The 22771-nt window shown below is 33.7% G+C and overlaps 3 protein-coding genes across 3 annotated transcripts; all 3 read left to right on the top strand.

The window, feature by feature from the left end:
• Positions 1-5278: 5278 nt before the first annotated feature.
• On the top strand, positions 5279-10516 carry LOC132630336 (uncharacterized). The gene is made up of 3 exons (XM_060345922.1): positions 5279-5638; positions 7783-8076; positions 9023-10516. Exons 1-3 carry the CDS (start codon positions 5486-5488, stop codon positions 10247-10249), a joined length of 1674 nt encoding a protein of 557 aa, XP_060201905.1. The 5' UTR covers positions 5279-5485; the 3' UTR covers positions 10250-10516.
• A 2217-nt stretch (positions 10517-12733) lies between these two features.
• On the top strand, positions 12734-14885 carry LOC132619478 (major strawberry allergen Fra a 1-B-like). The gene is made up of 2 exons (XM_060334544.1): positions 12734-13352; positions 14321-14885. The coding sequence occupies exons 1-2, from the start codon at positions 13181-13183 to the stop codon at positions 14602-14604; spliced, it is 456 nt and encodes a 151-aa protein (XP_060190527.1). The 5' UTR covers positions 12734-13180; the 3' UTR covers positions 14605-14885.
• A 2938-nt stretch (positions 14886-17823) lies between these two features.
• On the top strand, positions 17824-18605 carry LOC132630331 (uncharacterized). Its single transcript, XM_060345916.1, has one exon. It carries the CDS (start codon positions 17932-17934, stop codon positions 18466-18468), a length of 537 nt encoding a protein of 178 aa, XP_060201899.1. The 5' UTR covers positions 17824-17931; the 3' UTR covers positions 18469-18605.
• The last annotated feature ends 4166 nt before the right edge of the window (positions 18606-22771 follow it).

The following is a 22771-nucleotide window of genomic DNA, read 5'->3' as shown; positions in this document are numbered from 1 at the left end:
TAGTTTCTTCTTTCTCTCTCTGATGCGCCGCCATCGCCATCGCCTCCGCCTCCGCCGCCGTCAAAATACATGTCGGCTACCATTACAAGGTCAGCAGAAAATCTCAGATCTATACCCTCCGGCGAGCTACTGGAGCTAAATCTCGATAATCTCGATTTGTCTGAGCCGGAAAGTTTCATATCTATCATTTCAGATGAGTTACAGGACCTAGGTCTCGATTTATCTATGTCGTAAAGTTTCAAATCTATCCTTGAGCTACTGGAGCTAGATCCCGATTATTCTATGTCGTGAATTTTCAGATCTATTCTCTCCGGCGAGCTACTAGAGCTAAATCTCGATTCATACGTACCGGAGCTAGATCTCAACTCATATGTACCGGATATCTTTAGATTTGTCCTTGCCAACGAGATACCGGAGCTAGATCTCGATTCTCCGGTGCTAAAAAGTTTTAGATCTATCCTCTCTGGCGAGCTACAGGAGCTAGATCTCGATTCGTCGGTGCCAGAAAGTTTCACATCTGACAAAAGAGAGGTGAGGGAGAAGAGAGAGGGAGATGAGGGAGAACGCTTGATTCACTGGAATAACAATATGTATTTGGTATAGCTATGATATGTTAAATGAAATTCACTGTAGCTGCAAAAAGTAATTAAATTAAATAATAATTACTAATCATAAATACCTCTTAGAGTTAGCTATGCCATGTAAAATCTATATATAATATAAAGCTAGGCATAGACAAGGTGATGTGACACTTCTCTATGATCTCCATTTGTATTTATCTTTTTTCTTAAATTTTTGGCATTTCCCCTTTATATGATGTCTAGAAAATATGGGAAAACAAAATACACCTTATTTATTCATTCCTTATTATTAAGAGTATCATTAATTTCATTTATACCCACGTTTCCTTTCCCATAATATCTCATTACTTTGATCATAAATAACGTAAATAATATATATATATTAAAAAATTAGGCAAAAGAAGAGTGATGTGACACCTCTCTTTGACTAAGAACAAGTTTATTTTTTTTCTCTTGTGTTTGACCTTTTTCCTATTTTTATCATTTTTGTTCAATGTTAAAAAAACTTAAGTCACTTTTTAAATTCTCTTAACTATGTTGAATATGGCATGTTAAAAAACTGAAAAGTTATTTCATTCCCTTAATAACACATTCATTGTCTTCTTATTCCTAAACGGTTTGTCCCACTTCTCTAATTAACAAGACTACATAATGGATATTTAGTAATATTTATGTCTTTTCATATTCTTTGCAGGTAACTATTTATAATTTGCAAGATGCTGGAAATATTTGAATTGGAATGCGTAGACAAATATTTTCAAAGATAGTATATTAGTAAGTCTGCTCAATCATCTTTTTTACTCTAAGCTATGGGTCTTCTTTGATTGCTTTCGGTGTACTTCCTTTTTTGCAAAAATGTTATGTTGGTTTATTTCTGAATCTAGCTACATCTTATCTTTTCTGTTTTAAATCTTTTGTATCTAAATGTGTTTATGTGTTTTGTTATTTTCCAGGGGAGGGGACGTGTGGAAGTAAAGAGCATGACAGAGAGTTATGGTGGAATGCTTTATTATTTCCTTCTACCTTTTATTAGTTAGATCAACACAATTCTTCTATTTGAATTTGTTTTTCTATTTTATTTTTTATATGTATCTTTCCCTTATATATATTTAGTTTTTGTTAGTTATGTGTATTTGGAGAAGTTTTAGATCAATAAGGGATTTTACAATGTAGATGTTAAAAGAAGATGAGAATGCAAATTTAATATTTCTCATTATTCTTCTTCTTTTTGTATGTCGACTAAATTTCGCAAAGAAAATAATTTCATTTCACGCAATCATATCTTTTTTTTTGGCCTTTTTTCTGTTTATATTCAATGTTAAAAAAAAAAATCAAAAAGTTACTCACTTATCTCTCTTAGTTAAATTATGTTAAAGATATAATGTCAAAAAAGTTTAAAAGTCATTTCTTTAACTCTCTTAATTTCTATTGTTAAAACAAACATATATTCTTTGAAAGCTGAAATAGGAGCGGAACGCAAAAGGAAAAATAATAATATAAAAAGTCAATGTTGACAGATAAAAAGGAAGGCCTTTAGCAGAAGGAGTTGAAGGTGAAAACTTTGCAAACAATACTTTGGTTATTCGAAAGATAAAAAATAGAAATTACCATGATATAGTGTACAGTAATTTTTATTTGGGTCCGAGACTTGCAAAAGGTTTGTTTCATTTTTATTTATCTTACTTTCTTGAAAATTAGTGAATATGGAGCGGTGCAGTTTGTAAATTCATAATCACATAATATGCTTGCTTTATTCGTTGATATTCATTCGTATGAAACAAAATAATTATTATGGTTATTGGATTTGAAATTATGTCTAGATTTTACGATAAAAAGGATAAATTATTATACTTATAATTTTTATTGTGAGGATTTACAATTAAGGAAGATGCTTTGATTGAATCTAACTTAAGAGAACATTTGATCTATAAAAAATATTATTTAATATATGTGATTGTTAATTTGTATTGCCGTACTAAATCTTGAAAATAGTATGTCTGGAACTCACCGACTACATACCTTTATTATTTTTTAATTTATTTGAAGGGTAGGAAATAAGGAAGGAAATGGAAAAGAAAATAAAAAATATAAAATCAAGTGTTAATTTTACGACCGCGCAAAGCACAGATAAATTAACTAGTTTCCGATAAACTATGGGCGGCTCAAGGTCCAATCAACCAATTTTCTTGCTATAGGCCCCCAAAAAATTGTTAAGAGCCCTACCAAAATTATGTACAAATGTGCAATAAGCTATGGGCGGCTTAAGGTCCAATCAACTAAATACTTTGCTCTTTGATTGAGGCCTAAAATTTGTTAGTCGTAGTTTGTTTAATGATATATAAAATATTTCAATTTACATAAATACAAAAATCTTTGTAAAAAGGAAATAAGCGGTGACTGGAAAGACAGCTTAAAAGAACAATCACATAATTTTTCTTAACTATTTTCTCAAATTCTTTGTTTAATATTTTGATTTTATTAGCTAAGCTGACTAGTAGCAATTTTATGTAGTTTTAAATATATAATTTTATTTCAAAAATCTAATCGAATTCAAGTAAAATTAGGTACTTTGACTTTTGCTTTTCCTACCCCTTCAACTTGATGGAGAACCATAAAATGCCAATTATTCACATAGAGATCGTTAAAAAAAATGAAACAAATAAACATTAACAATTTATATAGCTAACTTAACGTGACTTAGAAGAGAACTAAGGCTACCCGTAAGGCTGTGATGTGATGAATATGATTTGTTCATTCTTATTAAAGATTTTAGGTTTAAATTTTGGGAATGAAAAATAATTCTGATAAGGAGTGTCTCCCAATTTAACGAGTTGAACGCCCTCATAAATACAAATTAGTTGGGTTTCTTACCACAAGTTTTTAATAATATGCCCTTCTGTCGTTACATGCGATTATCTCCACTATTGAAAGAAAAAAAAAATCTAGCACAAAATGAATACGAACTACTGAATAAAGAATAAAATAAAAAGTATGAAGGCTCAAGCCCTTCTTTTTTTATTACTACAGAATTACTTAAGAACAAAAAAAAATTTGTTTCTATTTATATGTTTTACTTTCTTTTATTAGTCTTTTTTTTAAAGAATAAATATTACTCTACCTGATATGTTATGTACCATACTCCCTCCGACTTAAAAAGAATGTCCATTGAGCCTTTATTTTTTGGATAAAAAAGAGAGTTCACTTATAAAAAAAAAATTAACTTATTTTTTAAAAATTTATCTTTATTAAGTGTTAAGTAACCAACTCCCAATATCTATTTAGTTAGGGATAATTTAGTCAAATAACTTACTTTTGAGTAGAAATTAGTATTTTATCAAGGGGTGCGAAAATGGCTAAGTGGACGCTCTTTTTGAACCGGGGGAGTAATGTTTAGGACATGTAACACATTACATATACTTTTAATTAATACTATAAACTTAAAAAGTTATATCCCCTCTGACTCATATTATTTGTCCACATTACTAAGAATATATGTCCCAATTACTTGTCAATTTACAAAATTGAAATATGTAAATTAACATAGAATTAATTAATTTTTTCCATCTTATCCTTAATATTAAGTGTTCTTGAAAATAATCAATATTGATTTTTTTCCGTAAAAATAATCAATATTGATTAGAGTGTAATTTATTGAAGAGAGATAAGGATAAAATAGTAAGCATACATCTTTTATTTATAATTTCTTAAAGGGTGGGTAAACAAAACAAAAAAATGGACAAGTAATAGGAAAACTATATGCACAGTCAAATTAAAATAAAAATACATAAATTAAGTAGGCGTTTGGCCATGAAAACCAAATACTCAAATTTTTCACTTTATTCGGTATTTTAAAGTTGGACTTGTGTTTGATTATAGTTTTTGCAAAGAATATTTGGCTGTTTGAATGTATTGAAAGTGAAAACAAATTTTTAAATATTTTTCAAATTCTAAATACAACTTTAAATTTCCATGGCTAGACATTAATTTTCAAATAAAGTGAAAATATTTTCCGAAAAACAAAGTGAAAAAATTTCATCACCAAACGGACCCTTAGAAATAGGCCTGTGCACGAATCGGTTCGGTTCGGTTTTGGCCATCATCGAGTTGAAATTTCGAATTTCGACTTTCTAAAATTCCCAACCAAACTCGATCCATTCTAGGTTCAATTTGATTCGTTTTTTATTATTTCGGTTCGGTTACACAAATCGATTTGTTCGGTTTATTCGAAATTTAAACAAGCAACTATTTCATTTCAGTTTTAGAGTAAACATAACAAAAAATAATGAGATCCTAAACTTGCAGCCTTATAACCAAAACATTAACCAAGAAAAAACCATAAACTTGCAAGCATAATAGCATATAAATAGCAAAACAAGAGCTTGACAACTTGTGCAAGCATACAAATCCGTCAACACCACATTACATATACCAAATTAGTCACTAGTGGCATATAAATTCGGTTTGTTCGGATCGGTTCGGTTGATAATTGAAGCAAACCGTAACCGAACCGTTAAACCGTAATATTTTACAATTGCATTTGTAAATCGAAATCGAATTGTATTATCCGAATTGTTTCGAATCGGTTCAGAAATTCGGATTGAACCGATTTGTGCATGGGCCTACTAAGAAATGCATATAACGAGCCTTCCTCATTGCCGCTGACCTAAGCAACCCCTATTCTCTCTCTCTAAACAACATACACATTTTCTATACGTTTCTCTAACTTTTTAGATAATCCTTTATCTCTCTAGATTAAATTAAATATACAATACCACTCCCTTTATTATACGTACAAAAAAAAAAAAAGACCTAGGTGCATTTTTTTTTTTCCCTTCTTTCATTTATTTGATCAGTAAAGTGAAAAAGAAACCCTAGTTTTTTTTTTTTTTTGATCTGGTGAAGGTATGGCATCTGGTGGTAGGCCAACAAGTAGTTCATCAGGTTTTGATTTTGGGTCAGATGATATTCTTAGCTCTTATGAAGATTATCCTCCTCATCAAGATGCCGTTAATGGGACCCATCACTCTGATCCTTCTATTGCTGCTAATTCTACTAAGGTTAAAAAATAAAAATAAAAAAAATTGTGTTTTTGCCAGTGGGATTAAATATTTGTATGGTGAAAGTGTTGTGTGAGTTGTTTTGCTTGATTCGTATAGGGTTTTGGAAGTTATTGAGGGTATTGCTGATTGTTTTTGATAATCGTGTTATCCGAGTCAGCTTCTGCGCACCTTGATTAATTAATTATAGAGAAAATTACACTATATGTTAACTACCAAAATTGACCCATTTTTTTTAATTCTTACAAAAAAATGACCCAAGCTTTTCTCTCTCTCGCTCTCTGCCTTCTTACATGTTTGTATATGTTGGTATAAGTGTCTATATATGTTTGTATATTGTGGGCTATTTTTTGTAATGTAAGTTTTGGGCTATTTTTTTGCAATGTAAGTGACCAACTTGTATATTTTTGAAATTTTCCCATATTAGAGAAGTACTTGTTATTTCCCACTAGCACAACTATTAGTAGCTGGTAACTTTGTTCACCAAGGCTGAGACAGATAGAAAGAATCACCAAGTATTTTTTTTGTCTCCGATTTAAACCTGAGACATCAGATGGTTATCAACCCACTTTATTGATATACCCTTAGGGTGCATGAAAGCTTGAAAAATTGCTAACGGGTATTGCTGAAAATTATTGATTTTGGATTTTACTTTTTTGGATAACCGTGGTGTTTGAGCCAGCTTGCGCACACCTCGACTCATTCTACTGGGTACCTGTTACCTCCCGCCAAGGATCAAACTTTGTATTTGTGTTAAAATGTTCACTTAATATGTAGACTTAATTTTCAAGAACCCAGTAAGTTGTGTTTTCTAGTATCCAAAACCCATAAACTCAAAATCCTAGCTCTACCTCTGCTAGCATAGGTATCGGGTAACTTTGTCTCCCAAAGCTTGGTCAGCTGGGAAGAAATCACCTAGTGTTTTTTTGTTGTCTTCGCTGGGAATTGAACTAAGACCTTATCATGGTTCTCAACTCACTTCGTGTTGATTTTGGAATTGAATTTATGGTTTAGGTGCTGCTTTTGCAATTTTGGAGATATAGTGAGCATTATGGTTCCTATATCTTTCTTTGGGCTGGAAAGAGTGCTGGTTTACTATGTTATTTTGTTCTCTGTTAATGCTGGTTTACTATGTATTAGCAGCTGCACTGACCAATTTGGCGATAAAGCTACATATATTCACCTATATGAAAATTATTACCCTGATGCAATCTGTTTAACATTCTAAGTGTGGATTAAAGTCATCAAATGGTAAAGATTGGTTCACTTGGCCTTCCATAATTTTCTGTAGTGTTTAACTATGTAACTCGACTATTAGGCTAATACCTTGGTGGAATCGAGAAGCATGACTGCCAGGCATCTGTCTGTGCTGTCTCATTAAATCTTATAATGCTAGTTTTGTGTCTGGGGGATTTATGGGTTTTTTGGGTTGGGGGGTGGATGTTAAGATATTAGTCTATATTCACTCATTTTGGAGCTACTAATCGGGGTGATGAATCAAAGCTGTAGACTAACACTAATGATGGAGGAGCTTCTTAACCTGTACTGTACATTCTCTTCTTTTCATATTAAACTCCTTCCTCTTTATTGCTGCCTCTCGTTTTGTTTATGAATAAATCAAGGACATGAGACTGCAAAACGGGTTAGTTAAAGTTTGACCTGTAAGAATTCGAGAGAAAATACTCTCTCAAGATCTGCATGTAGCAGAAAAAGGAAATCACGTACACAGTATTCTCAGTAGCTCTGGTTTGTATTGCATCTGGATTCTAGATTTGGTGTTAATATTTTGGAAAAAAGAATTCTAGAGAAAATACTGTCTCAAGATCTGCATGTAGAAGAAAAAGGAAATCATGTACACAGTACTCTTAGTATCTCTGGTTTGTATTTTATCTGGATTCTAGATTTGGTGTTAATAATTTGGAAAATGTTTGGAGTCATGGTTTTGTTGTATCTCAGTAATAGGAATTATTTGCAGCTTTTTAGTTAGGAGTCATAGACTAGTTAGAATTAGCATTCTGATTAAGAATCTTAGCATAATGCCTTTTAGATCCTTGTAGGAAGACTTTTTCTTTCTATTGCATTATATTCAATCTTACCTAACTGTGATTTGACTTCTTACTGAATTATGCTCTTGTATTGAGCAGGAGTTCCACAAAAGTAGAATGACGAGATCATCAATGTTGCCCGCTTCGACATATGGTGGTCCACCAGAAGAATCTTCCTTCAATCAAGGCATGATAATGACTGTTGAGAAGACCATGAAAAAATATGCGGACAATCTCATGCGTTTCCTAGAGGGAATAAGTTCACGCTTGTCGCAGTTGGAATTATACTGTTACAATCTTGATAAGTCCATTGGGGAAATGCGGTCTGATTTAGTTCGGGATCATAGTGAGGCAGATTCGAAACTGAAGGCTCTTGAGAAGCATGTTCAAGAGGTTTGTTCACCTTGAAATTGTGGATTGTATTGCTTACATATAATCCTATTTTATAAGTTTCTTTTAAAGATGATATGCCTTTTATGCTCTCATGATTCCAAGCCCTAGAAAGTATGATAGTCCTAGTATGTTGCTTTTTAAAAAAAAAAAAAAAATTAAATTTAGCCATCATGGCCATTTACTCAACAAAAGAAAGTTCAACAAACAAAAAGTAGTCCTAGTATGTTACTTATAATGTGATAAACCTATTATGTTCGTCAAAGTTTTAGCTAAAAGTTAAAATCCATGCAAAAATTTCTCCCCCATAACTGATGACCTTGGATGCTTATGACTCCCTTAGCCTCAAGTTTTGGTTTTTTTAACTTGCAATGAATGGCTTAATTCAGCTCAAATTTTCGTGGAACACATTCTGCCGTGACTGGAGAATTTGTATAGTTTAGTAGACTTGAGAAGTTTTCAGCTCTAACAGGTTACTTTATCTTAGAGAATTTTCTAGACTCTATTTTCTAGTTACACTTAGACAATTGGCAAAGTTTACCTCATCAGATTAAGTTAGATTCTACTTTAAGTGGGAGTCTGTGTGTGATTAGAACTAGTCTGTGTGTGATTAGAACTAACACCACATTATTGTAGAGAATCTACAATGCAGTGACGCACTAGAACACCCTTGTTGACAATCCTTTACTCCCACAGACAGCCAATCACAAGGAGTCACTGGGTGTAGTTTGCATCCGTCTTTCTCTGCAAAAACTTGCATATTTTTGCTTATTTGTGTCTGAACTTTAGATACACCGACTCATTGAGGTTCTATCTTTCTAATGCTCCTAGGCAATATGTAAGAATTTATCGTTGTCCAATTTTAAGCTGCTCTCGCAATTTTGCCCGCACGATTTGTCCAACTTTAATAGCTATTCGATGACTAATTTCTTTACTGTTATTCCTGCAGGTCCACAGGTCTGTACAGATTCTGAGAGATAAGCAAGAACTCGCTGAAACTCAGAAGGAGCTGGCTAAGCTTCAGTTTGCGCAGAAAGAAACAGCTTCAGCCAGCAATTCTCAGCAGAATGAGGACAGGAACGTTCAACCTGTGTCTGATTCCAATAAAGGTGACAACTCAACTGATGTGCATGGACAACAACTAGCACTTGCTCTACCCCATCAAGTAGCACCCCGTGCTCCTATTACTAACCGACCCGTCGAGCAGCCACAACAACCACCTCCATCATCAATTCCATCTCAAAGTTTGACGCAGTCGCAAGGCTACTATTTACCCCCAGCGCAGATGTCAAATCCACCAGCTCCAAGTCACTTGTCCCAAGGTCAATATCTGCAATCTGACCCCCAGTATCGAACTTCTCAAATGCAAGATCCTTCTAGGGTACCACCCCAGCCAGAAGCACCTCAGGGGAATCAGACCCCACAAATCCAGTCAATGCCCCAGTATCAGCAGCAATGGGCACAACAGATACCTCAACAGGTTCAATCACCCCAACAGGTTCAACAGCATCAGCAAGCACCCCAGCAGGTTCAACAGCATCAGTTTCCAACTGTGCAACAGCAAGCTAGACCCTCATCACCAGCTGTTTATCCCTCTTATCCCCCCAGTCAACCGAATCCTTCTCCTGAACCGGTCCCCACCAATAGCATGCCAATGCAACTGTCATTTTCTGCTATCTCTCAATCAGTTGCGAGCCGTCCAGAGGCAATGTCCTATGGGTATGACAGGTCTGGCAGGCCGATTCAGTCACAACCCCCAACCCAGCCTCTCAAGCCTTCATTTGGTGCTCCAGGGGATGGGTATGCAGCTAGTGGGCCCCATCCGTCCCTTTCTGCAAGAGATGGATATTTGATGTACGACAGTGAAGGCGCAAGGGGACATCCACAACAACCACCTAATTTCTCACAAAGTGGTTATCCTCCCTCCAGCTACCCTCCCCAGAATGCACAGTCCACACCCAGCCCAAATCTTATGGTTCGTCCACCACAGTTGATGCGCACGCATCCTTACAATGAATTAATTGAGAAGTTGGGAAGCATGGGCTACAGGGGAGATCATGTGGTTAATGTGATCCAGAGGCTCGAGGAGAGTGGTCAGACAGTTGATTTCAATGCTGTGCTTGATAGGCTGAATGGACATTCTTCAGGTGGTCCTCAGAGAGGATGGTCGGGTTAGGTCAGCAGCCCAATCTTTCTTATCTGAAAAAGTGAAAGACAATTTGACTCGGATACTATCTATTTTGCTTAATAAGGGTCATATAAGTAGGCAGTTGATGATGGGCATATGGCGCTATCGTGCTGTGTATTGTATATTTGCCATGCCTTACGTCTGAAGTTTTATTAGATGTAAGGCAACATGCTTTCCAATATTGTAATGTAGGAGAATTGATGAATACCTTTTTTTAAGATTGAACGTGTTCTCTCGTTCTTGTCCTTTGATTAATCTTGGTTTTATGCTTGTGAATCTATTTCTTGGAGAGAGGATGCGCCAATGGGATGAAAAGGTTCAAATTACGTCCCTGTATTATCCTTCTATCTCTTGAGGGGAAAAGGTTCAAATTTGCCCTCAACATTTGTGATATGTCGTATATACAGTCAAACAAAACTCTCTATAACAACATCGTTGGGTTCAAAAATTTTCAGTTGTTATAGAGAATGACTGTTATACACCTATAACAGCATTGTCATTTAAATAATATTTAACTGTTATAGGCAAAAAAGATGCATAAAATTTAATTTTCATTTTTAATTGCAAATTCTAAGCATAATCACACTTTGTACAACGAAGGAAAATCATTTAATGATGACCTTCCCCTAATATAAACAGATCTGGCATCTTTGCCTCTTCTTGTTCAGGGTCCTAAAATATATATATTCATATAATTTTTTTTTTGTTGTAATAGTGTATTAAATGATCAAATATTTTGTCAAAATGTCTACACTTATTATTGGTAATCATAGATATTTTATTTTTTAAAGATGATTAATTATTATATTACCAAAAAAAGAATATAGCTGTTATATTGGGGGTAAGTTTACAAAGAGCGTACTGGTATAAAGTTAGTTGTTGTTGTTATAGGTGAAATGTTGTTATAGAGAAGTAAAATATAACATAAAAAATCGGTTCCGAAAAAAATTAGCTGCTATAGAGAGGTGCTGTTATATGCGGGTGCCGTTATAGAGAGGTCTAACTGTATATCTTATTTTAACCTATCAGCTCATAGGAGTTCTCACCTCTCCCGTCTCAAATATGCACCTCCCACTAATAGTTTTCCACCAATGAAAAAAATTGGTTTGATTTGACTGATACAATGGTAAGAGTATATTTAGACATTTTTAATTGTTCAGGGACGTAATCGAACCTTTTCAATTGTTAGTATGCTTCAAATTATTGCATTCTCTACGAGTAATACATGGATGCACAACGGGAGATTAGAATGGTGAAACTGGCTATTTAACTAGTCCAATAAGCTATAACCGAGAGAGAGAACAGTGATCTTTTGAACATGTCTTTGGTAATTGGTAGTATAATGGAAGTCATTTAGAAAATAGTTTTTACGGAAGAATCAATTTTTCTTGTTTGATTATAAGAAAATATCAAAAAACCTATCTATATATTGTTAGTACTAAAGAATTTGATCGAAACACTCTCCGGTTTGCAAATACTATTATTAATCTTTGGTGGTTTATTTTTTTCAAAAAATATTCTTTACTCATCAAGTAAATAGGGAGTTTTCTGGAAAATGACTTCCAACATACCAAAACACAATTATTTGGATATTTTCGTGATTAGGTTCGCTTATGACGGTATTGGACCATAAGATTTCCCTGCCTTAGCGTCTGTCAATATTTGGTTGTTATTCTGATTTTTAAAAGAGTTTCCACTCTTCCTCTGATTATTGTGAGAATTAACACAAGAGTATAGCTCAACTAATGGTGTGTATGAATTTATAATTTGATACTATTGGATTGTGTAAACCATCTTATCTAAAAACTTAAAAAACTATTAGAAAGTGAAGGTTTTTGTTCTCTTTCTCACTCCTTTCTCTATCGTCTAGATATGAACTATTATAAAGTAAAGATTTATTTTTTCTCTTTCTCACCCCTTTTTCTATCGCTTAGATATGATTTCTGTGCTGTTAGAAAAGCAACTTGTTGGGGAATAGATTCTTAAGGGCATTTGCATATATAACAAATATTTGAGACATTCTTTATAGCTGCTGGAAGATGGATCATGTTAATTAAACACAGTGGAGGTTTAACAAATGAAAGCAGAGTACCCATTTTATGTTTTAATTACATGGGTTGCTGGCTCCATACTAGGATGATTGCCCTTAAATTCAGAATTATTCTAATAATATCCACCTTGTTGGAAACTTGTTAGAGCACTAATCTTCCGCTATATGCAAAGAAACCTGACCACATTGGTCTATTGTATGGAGCTTGCATTTCTGTAAGAGGTTGTTTCCACGGCTTGGATTTCGTAATCTTCTGGCCACATATTGACAACTCTTACTATTGCGTCAATTCTCCACTTCATAAGTCCGTCATAAATTCTAGTAATATGCACCTAATTCTAAACTTGGCAGTGCACTAACCTTCCACTACATGGTTGGTTCGATGAAAGACCTGATCACATTGGGTCTATCGTATTTAGTCACTTTTCTGCATTTCTTCAAGAGGTTGTTTTCACGGCTTAAACCTTGGAATCTTCTAACCACACATCGACAACTTTTACTTTTGTACCAAATCTTTCCTTCCTATAAAATCTTTTTCCGTGGTGTCCTGTATCACAAAAATAAAAACAATAAAGTTTTGCAATATATCTTGAGATTATAGTTGCCTATTAAATATTTAGATAAAAGCAGTTTGGAAGATTTAGAATCTGGTGCCGATCAAAGGATAAACTTGGTGGATACCAAATGTGAAGATTCTTGCCAGAAATGCTGGTAGCATGCAAAACTTTTGAGCTATTTTCTTTTCTTTTCCCAATAAGAATAAAATATGGTTTCTTAGACTAATATAAGCTTTTATCTTGTGTCTCATCTATATCTGGATTGAACCAGATAGAGAGAAAGAGAAAGAGTTGGTTAGAGATAAGAGAGAGATGAGAGGAATGAAAGGTGAAATTGTGCTCAACATCCCTGCAGAAAAAGCATGGGAAATGTACAGGGATAATGATAAAATCAGCAGGGTAAATCCACAAATGCTTTCTAAGGCTGAATATATTCAAGGAGAAGGAGAACCTGGCACTCTCAGGCGTCTCCAGCTTGGCCCGGGTAAGTCCTCAATAGAAGATTCACAATAAAAACTTACTTACACCTGGTATTTGTTCTAAGCAAATGAATGAACATATGTCTTGCACACAATCTTTTAAGTAATATGTATTTTCGGTTTAATTTGTACCAACGGCTATAGTTAAATTGTTTAATTTAGTGTAAACAACGACCATAGCTAAATATTTTTCGAGGACTCACTTTCGAAGTTTTCCACAGTTGCTTTTCATGGAAGGATCACATTGCTGTTCTTGTTGCCATCATCTGTTGCTTTGATCCTAGCAATGTATGTTCTTAGATTATTTTTTTCCATTTTAAGTGCTACATAAAAGAGGAACGAGGAAGGAAAGCAGGAAGGGGACACCGGGACAGTGAAAACCGATCTCATACATGCCTGTTGTCTGGAAGACTTCCATTAATATTACTAAACTAAGCCTTAGTTATTTACTTTGTTTACAAATTAAGTTTTACAATTAGTTACTTAATCTTGTTATTGTTTCTGCTTATTGATACCGACTCTTGCATTGTTCTTTGAGCCGAGGGTCTATAGGAAACGTAGGGGTTTGGTCTGAGTACACACTACCCTCGCCAGACCCCACTTGTCGGATTGCACTTGATTTGTTGTGGTTGCCTTGAAAAACTAGAAGTTGTCAATATACATAACATAAACTCACACACTCATACAAGTACTTAACTGATGGGCTAAGCCAACTCCTTGATGAAGATGTCACAACCACCAATACCATAGAGTAAACTTTACCTTTGTATCACAGAGAAACGGATCTAAAACTTAAAGTTTATGAGTTTTTACAGCGACATCAAGTTAGAGTCTATATAATAATAACAGGGTTCACAATCAAATATTTAGTGTAAATTTTAATGTACATATACAGAGTATGGACAAAAGTTACTTGGTTCACATGAAGCCGTAACTAACACTATAGATCCGCCTTTGCTTTGTTTTTATGCAGCATTGAGCAGCTATGTCAAACAGTCAGTAGAAAAGATAGAGAAAGTGGAAGAGGGGAGATCAGTGACATACCAAGTCACTGATGGTGATCTGAGGAAAATGTACAATCCATACAGAGTTACCTTCTCATTCATCCCTGTAAGAGGCAGCAATAAGCAATGTGTAGCAGAATGGAAAGCAGAGTATGAGCCTATTACACCTACAATTCCTGCACCAGAACAAGCAAGAGATGCTGCACTATCATTTCTCAAGTTATTTGAAAAAACAGAAATCCATGCTCTATAAAATAAGGCAGGTATTATGTATGTGATGTAAGAATAAAGAGGTCATTATGTTGCCTAATGAACAGAGGCGAATATAGGATTTGAAGTTCAAGAACTTGAGGTCATTATGTTACCTAATGAACAAAGGCGAATACAGAATTTAAAGTTTAACAACTTGTTTGGATGGTGGTATCGTATTGTTACATTAAATACAATATTTCGATTGTTACTTACATGTAGAGCCATGCTCTGTAAAACAAAACAAGTAATATGTTTTGTAAGAATAAAGAGGTGATTCTGTTACATGTACTATCCACAATAATTTCACCAATGCGAATTCAAGATTTGAAATTTTATGAATTTCTACAAGAACCTCAAGTTAATATCACGGGCAAAGGTAAATTTTTCTTATACCTTGTATTTGGATTAGGAAATTTATTAGATATAAAAAATATGTATAATTGCGAACCCGGTAACTAAAATGAGCTATGGGTTTAGTGGAAACTTAGAACTCATAAACCTCAAATTTCGGCTCTACCTCTACTTAATATACAATAATAATTGGGTTTACAGTCAAATAATTATAGATATTTAGTGAATTTTTAATGCATATATAGGGTTTTGGACAAAAGTTATTGAGTTCACGTGAACTCGTGACTATAAGCTGGCTCCGCCCCTGGTGATAAGTTCCACATTAATGGTGGATGTTTGGTTGCAATATTTATTGGATTTAAGTTGTATACAATCACTATTTGGAGAACTTTTACATTAATATATAATTCAACCATGGGATATTATTCTATCTTTTAAGTTATATTTACTGTAATTTCTAGTTATTTGTTATGCTAATTACTTCAATCATATGATTGTAAAACCAATACGTACTAGATTGGATAAAATGATTAAATATTTAAGCGAAAAAAGATTAATATAGCCCAAGATAACATTGAAAACAAAATTTATTCAGCTTAACATAAAGCCATTATGTAAACATACCGTATATTATTCGCTGCATATGTCCAAATTTTAATATAATAAACCAAAAATCCAATTACTAATACAAACAATCTTTTGACTAATTATATACGTACTAACGTTCCGCTGTTCAATCTTTTAACCAAAATGATTATATAAAATTATCACTATGATGCATCAATTTCATCATTCAATTGTATATTATACTTGATTTTTAATGTTTTGCGACTATTTGTGTTTTTCACAGAGTTGTAGATTGAAGAAGAAGGTTCCAATCGGGTTAACAGGCCTGGAACCTTTTATAATCAAACTTATTGCACTGTTTCAAATTGTGACCTCTTGACTATTAAACTGTTGCAAGAAAGCAAAAAATAATAATAAAAAAAAATCAAGAAATAATTTAATTTACTTAAAATTAACTTGAGTCAAGATGATAATTTCAATTTAGGTTAAATAATAGATGATACCCAATCTGTCAAACTGGTAAAGTTACTGCCATGTAATCAGGAGGTCACAAATTCGAGCTGTGAAAATAGCCTCTTGCAAAAATGCAAGTAAAGTTGCGTACAATAAATCCTTGTGATCCTGCTCTTCCCCGGACTACAAACATAGCTGGAGCTTAGTACATCAGATTACTTTTTTTTTACCCTATCTGCCCAACTCAAGACCTTTTTTAATTTGTTTGTACATTCTTATTGATTTACCAAAACAAAACTAATACTACTATTTTGTACTTGTTTTTTCCCTTTATCATGACCATACCTAACAAATCAATCATAAAATACTTATATTTTTCTATGTTTTGAAGTCTTTTGTGGATTAATTTGGGTTAAATATGAAGCCCAAAATGATTCAACTTTTCTATCATCAAACTTAAATTGTGCTACACTTGATATCCCGATAAATACATGCACAGTCCAACCCAGGTTAAAATGATGGGAGAATGATGTATATATACATACGAATAGGGTATATTTACAAAATATGACAATACTTTTTAGTTTATAAAACATAACGATAAATTTCTTACAAAACATATACAAAATTTTCGCTCAAAATTTTGTGTATGAAAACTATATGAAATGTGTATATCTCGCTTAATGCTTAAATATTTCGCTAAAAATTTTGTGTATGAAATATGTATATCTTGCTCAAGGCTTAAAACTTTCGCTCAAAATTTTATGTATGAAAACTGTATATCTCACTCAATGCTTAGAATTCTCACATTTTTTATGTATAAAAACTGTATAAAAATGATATGAAATATGTATATAACTGTATAGAATTTTTATAAAGCTCATGTTAAATTTTTGAAAATTTAATACAACTAGATCAACATTGTATACAACCTTCATACAATATTCGAACAATTAATACAATTTTGATTCTCGCTTCGAAATTCAGATGAAATTACTACAAACTTTTTTTCTTGCAGAGTTGTTAATGGAGACTTCGGAGGCATCTCCATTCCGTAACCACCGTGAGTGATATTATAATCAGTACAAGAGAAATAGTTGTGGACGTAGTAAAGGCAAAGACCAACAATAAGCTTCTAACAATCTGCCATTATTATAAGCCATCTCATAAACCAGCTTATTCAAAACCCTAAAAGGGCAGGCGACACCCGAAAACAACCATGAACACCATCAACACAACAGATCTGAAGCAGAGATTTGAGTAGAACGGGGAGAAGGGAGGGGAAGGGTGGGGCGGTGTTGTTCCGAATGAACTGGAGAATGGGAAAAAAGGGAAGGGAAGGTGCGCTTTTAACTTTTTCAGATTTGATATATTTTGTAATTTTATTGGTATATTTTGTAAATAAGGAAAAGTATCCTTATGTTTTGTAATATAGAGTGTTAAGTAGTATTATTAGGTTATTTTCCCTAAAATAATAGTATATATTTTTTCCTAAGCCTACATTTAATGGATTATTTGCATACATAGCCTTTTTGATCCTTTTTGATGTTACTCTTTAAATTATGTCTTCGTTAGCATATTTTGTTAAATTCCGGCTTCAATTATCTTTTTTATACACAAATGTAGTTGTTTCCAAAACAACAAAAAATGAAGTAAATTTAGCACACTTGGCTAACAGGGACAATTCGTGCAAATGCTCTACCAAAAGTAAACTCGTTTACCTCCTAATGAAAAAAAAAAAAAAAAAACAAACCCGGGTCAAATTGGCGGTAACATTTTCACAACTATCACTAAAACTCACAAACAGCGCGGCATTTTTCTGGGCGCCAATCTTCCCGCCTTACTATTTTGCCGCCATTACAATATTTTCACACACTATTTATACATCCCTAAAATCAACCACTCAAAACACATTCACAAACACATAATTTTTCATTCAGTAAAAAATAAAATTACTATGGTAGTAGCATTAGGTCCTGGAAAATTCTATGGTAGCAGTCTACCAAGACCACGATTTTACACCAACCCGGATCACGAACGGGTCGACCCACCCGTATCCGTTTTAGACCCGTTTCTATCATGGGCTGAAGAAGCTCACTGGTCTATGGGTGGTCTAAGCTTCAAACGCCTCCGTTTACAAGGCCGTATTGAAGGCAATATAAACAAACTCAGATCTGAACGCGAAAAAATTGAAAAAAAAGCTGCCAAGAAAAAGGGTTTTTCGCCTTCTCCTCCACCTGAGAAGGTGAATTTGAAGAGGAAAATGAGATTGGTTGATGACGTGGAGGTTGTAGGGAGAGTTGAGAAAAGGGGTTTGGTGAGGAAATTGGATGATGATTTTGATAGAGTTGCTACGACTAAGGGTGAGGAGGTAAATAAGGTGAAAAGTAAGGGTAAGGGTAGGAAATTAGTAAAGGGTTTGAAGAGTAGTGGATATGTGACACCAACTGCAACAAGAGTTTCTCCTAGAATGTCTAAACGTGGGTCGCCTTGAAGGTGTTTGATTATTTGTTTCAATGAATGGAATCTTTTTATAGTACAGGATTAGTGTGTTGATTTTGAAATGTAAGGTGGGATTACTGTTGTAATCTTGATAGAAATGAATGAAAGTTTTATTATTACAAGAATTAATCTATGTTTGTTGTCTTTGGTGCTTGGTTTTCATTCATATCATATATTATGTTGTTATTGGTGAGTTTTGGTTCATTTTGCAATCTTGAGCTTCAGTAGATATTTGTTGCTCTTATAGTAAAAGTCAAAAAGTAAAAATAGTTTAAAAATTGCAATTAATACAGGCAGTGGCGGAGTCAGGAATTTGGTGAACGATGTGCAATTTTTTTTCTTACTTATATTAAGAATGTGTAACATTAAATATATACTCATAATAGCTAATATTTAATCTATGTATATCGTGTAATTTTCCGGCGAAGGGTGTGCACTTGACCACTCTTCGCCTAAGGTGGCTTCACCCATGAATCCAGCTGAAAATAGACAAAAAGCTGAAGAAAATTGGATGATGATTTTGATAGAGTTGCTGTGGAGAGTGCTCCAATGAGGAGAACAAGGGAGTGGGAGAAATAGAGATTGTGTGGTTGTAGTGGTAAATAAGGTGAAAACTAAGGGTAGGATATTGGTGAAGAGTGGTGAAAGAAGAGTGTGGCAAGAACTTCTCCTAGATTGTTGAAACGTGGGTCGCCTTGAAGGTGTTTGATAAATTGTTTCAAAGAATGAAATGTCAAAGGGTACAGGATTAGTGGGTTGCCTTGAAAGTGTTTGATTTTTTGTGTCAATGAATGAAATCTTCATGGTTTAGGATTAGTGTGTTAAGACTTTGAAATGTAAGTTGGAAAATCAATGAAAGTTTTATTATTATAAGAAACAATCCATTTTTTTTTTTGAATATCTTTGGTGCTGACTTGTTATACTTATGTTATTGGTAACTTGTGGTTCATTCTGCAATCTTGGTTCTTGTAGATTGTTATGTTTGCCCCAACTGAAATGGTAATGCTTGCTTTTGTGCAGATGTGAATGAAAGTTAGTGTAGAACTGCAATTAGCACATCTAAGAAGTTGTTAAAATGTATGGAGTTGATTATATACAATTAACTTAAAAGCTGAAAGTACCAGTTTTGCTCGAATGCGCCTAGATTGAAGAAACGTGGGTCGCCTTCAAGGTGTTTAATTATTTGTCTCAATGAATGGAATGAATGAAATGTTTAGAGTACAGGATTAGTGTCTTTAGACTTTCAATGTAAGTTGTATTACTGTAGTAATCTTGGTAAAAGGAGTTAAAAGTTTTATTATTACAAGAAACAATCCAGTTTTTCAGTTTGCTTTATCTTTGAATGTCTTTTGTGCAGAATCAATCTTATATTAGATTGTTGGTAAATTACGGTTTATCCTGCAATCTTTGTCTTTGTTGACTGATGTTTTCCTTAACTGTGATACGTTAATACTTGCTGTTAATGCAAAAGTGATGTAAAGTTGATGTTAAACTGCAATTAATGCGTTTGCAAAAACAAGACACATCTAGAAGGTTAAGATGTATGGAGGTCAATTATAACAATGGACTTGGAAGCTGAAATTATCAGTTTTAATATGTTGTTAAGAGAGTTTTAATTTTAACATAACAAACAAATCTTGGAAATTGGATGATGGATCCGATAGAGTTGCTTCGGAGAGTACCCCAATGGGGAGAAGTAGAGAGGCTGTTGTTGAGGAGGTGAATAAGTTGAAAACTAAGGGTCGGAAATTAGAGTTTCTCCTAGATTGTCCAAATGTGGGTCACCTTGAATGTGTTTGATCATTTGTGTCCATGCATGAAATTTTAAGAGTACAGGATAGTGTGTTGATCTTGAAACATAAGTTGGATTACTGTAGTAAGTAATCTTGATAAAATGAATTAAAAGTTTTATTATTACAAGAAATAGTCTAGTTTATTTTTAGCTTATGTTTAAATGTTTTTGGTGCCTGGTCTTTTGTGCAAATCAATCATATAGTATTGGTAAATGGTTGTGGTTCATCCTCCTGCTATCTTTTTAGGTATATATTTTTTGCTCTATAGTAAAAGTCAGAAAGTTAATTTAGTTTTTAAACTGCAATTGATCCATATGAAAATAGACAAGAACTTCTGTTCATCAGTAAACTTCATTCATTATTTGAGGGTTCGTTAATCTGACCTCTATTTGATCAGTGCTTGCTATGTATCATGGATATTAGATTTCCTGATTTGGGGTCAGATTAGAATATGGATTTGTCAACATAAATTTCAAACATGATTCATGAACCATGGTGTTTCATGGCTTGATTGTCCAAAGAAAAGTTTGACAATTGGCTTATCAGCTCTGACGTTTCCAAGAAATGTAGTTAGATGCAATTGTAGACAATTACCCGTGAAACGTTTGACAATTGGCTTTAGGGTAGGAGAATGGTGACGAGTAGTGAGAAGAAGAGTGGATTGGTGGACTTTGCTTAGATTGTTGAAACGCGGGTCGCCTTGAAGGTGTTCGTTGAATGAAATCTTGAAGTGTTTGATAATATGTGTCAATGAATGAAATCTCCATAGTACAGGATTAATGTGTTTACCTTTAAAATGTAAGATGGAAAATGAATGAAAGTTTTATTATTATAAGAAACAATCCATTTTTTCTTCTTCTTTGCTTTATGTTATTGATATATTGTGGTTCATCCCTACCTGTAATCTTGGTCCTCAGTATATATGATTTTTTGCTCTTTAGTTATAAGTCAAAAAGTACATTTAGTTTTGAATCTGCAACTGATCCACATGCAAATAGAACTTTTGCTCATCAGTAAGCTTCATAATTTGAGGGTTCCTTAATTTGACCCTCCTTGTTTGATTGGTTGACGAATTAATCGGTATGAAAATAGGCGGAAAACGCGATTGGTTGACGAATCTGATGATGAAAATGAAGAGGTTGAAGGGAGAGTGGAGAAAAGAGGTCTGGTTAGGAAATTGGATGATGACTTTGATAGAGTTGCTTCATGGAGTGGGAGATAGAGAGGTTGTGAATAAGGTTAACACAAATAATCAATTATTAAGGGTGTGATAGATTATTTGTGTCAATGAGTGAAATACTAAGAGTACAGGATTAGTGTGTTAACTTTGAAATCGATATTTGATTTTGCCATAGTATGCAAATCTTGAGAAAATGAATGAAAGTTAAATTATTACAAGAAACAACGCATTTTTTTTGTGTTTTGCTTTACCTTTTACTGTGTTTGGTGCCTGCTCAATTGTGCAGAATTATATATTATATTATTTGTAAATACAATTCATCCTGCAATCTTTGTCTTTGCTGACTGATGTATTCCTCAAATATGATATGCTCAAATATGATGTGTTAATACTTGCTCTTGTGCAGAAGTGAAGTAAAGTTGGTGTTAAACTGCAATTAATGCACTTGCAACTACAGGACACAACCAAAATATTTGATGTATAGAGGTCAATTAGCTAGAGTCAACTTGGAAGCTGAAATTATCAGTTTTTGATCTGTTGTTTCTTATTAAGAGTAGTTTTAGTTTTAACTTAACTAGAACTACACAACAAATCTGTCAAAACACAACATAATGGTCAAGTACTTCTGTTCAGTGCTGATTTTATTATTAAAAGTTTTGCAAGTTCCATAGTTTGGCCCTCATTTTTCTTCGATAAATGTTTGAGATTTATCAAGGACTTATATGAGATACACCGAATTGAGGTTAGATTATAGTATGGTTTTGTCAACACAAATTTGAAGTATGATTCATGGTGCTTCCTGTTTTGTTTGTCCAAAGAAGGGGTTAACAGTTCACTTATCAGCAAATACTAAATTTTACAACTTGGATGCAAATATGAATGATTACCTTTGATACCGTAATTCGCTCAGTAAGTTAAAACCAACTGGTGTTTGGATAGAAAAACAATGTTAAATTGGATGTTTTGATTTCAAATATAAATCAACTAGCTCACTGGTAAGGAATCCCTGGTAAGTGACTAGTGAACATTGTTAAATTAGAAAAGGTTGCAATTTATTAGTGACTTCCACATTTGGCAAACATGAATTTGTTTTCAGAATCTAACTGTGATAGCGATTGTTTCATTTACTCTGGTGGTTAACAAACTTACTGTTCTCCAGCTGCTATTTGAGATGAAATAGGCATGGCCTTGGCTATAATTTTGGGACGGACTAAAAAGTAAAGAGTGTCATATAAATTGGGACGGAGGGAGAAACTTTCATAAGAATATTAGCACAAGCAACTTACGAGAAATCAAGAGGATATTTTATTAAACTATTACTC

The sequence above is a fragment of the Lycium barbarum genome, chromosome 1 (assembly GCF_019175385.1).
Source record: "Lycium barbarum isolate Lr01 chromosome 1, ASM1917538v2, whole genome shotgun sequence".
Lineage (NCBI taxonomy): Eukaryota > Viridiplantae > Streptophyta > Magnoliopsida > Solanales > Solanaceae > Lycium > Lycium barbarum.
This window is presented reverse-complemented; position numbering and strand designations above follow the sequence as displayed.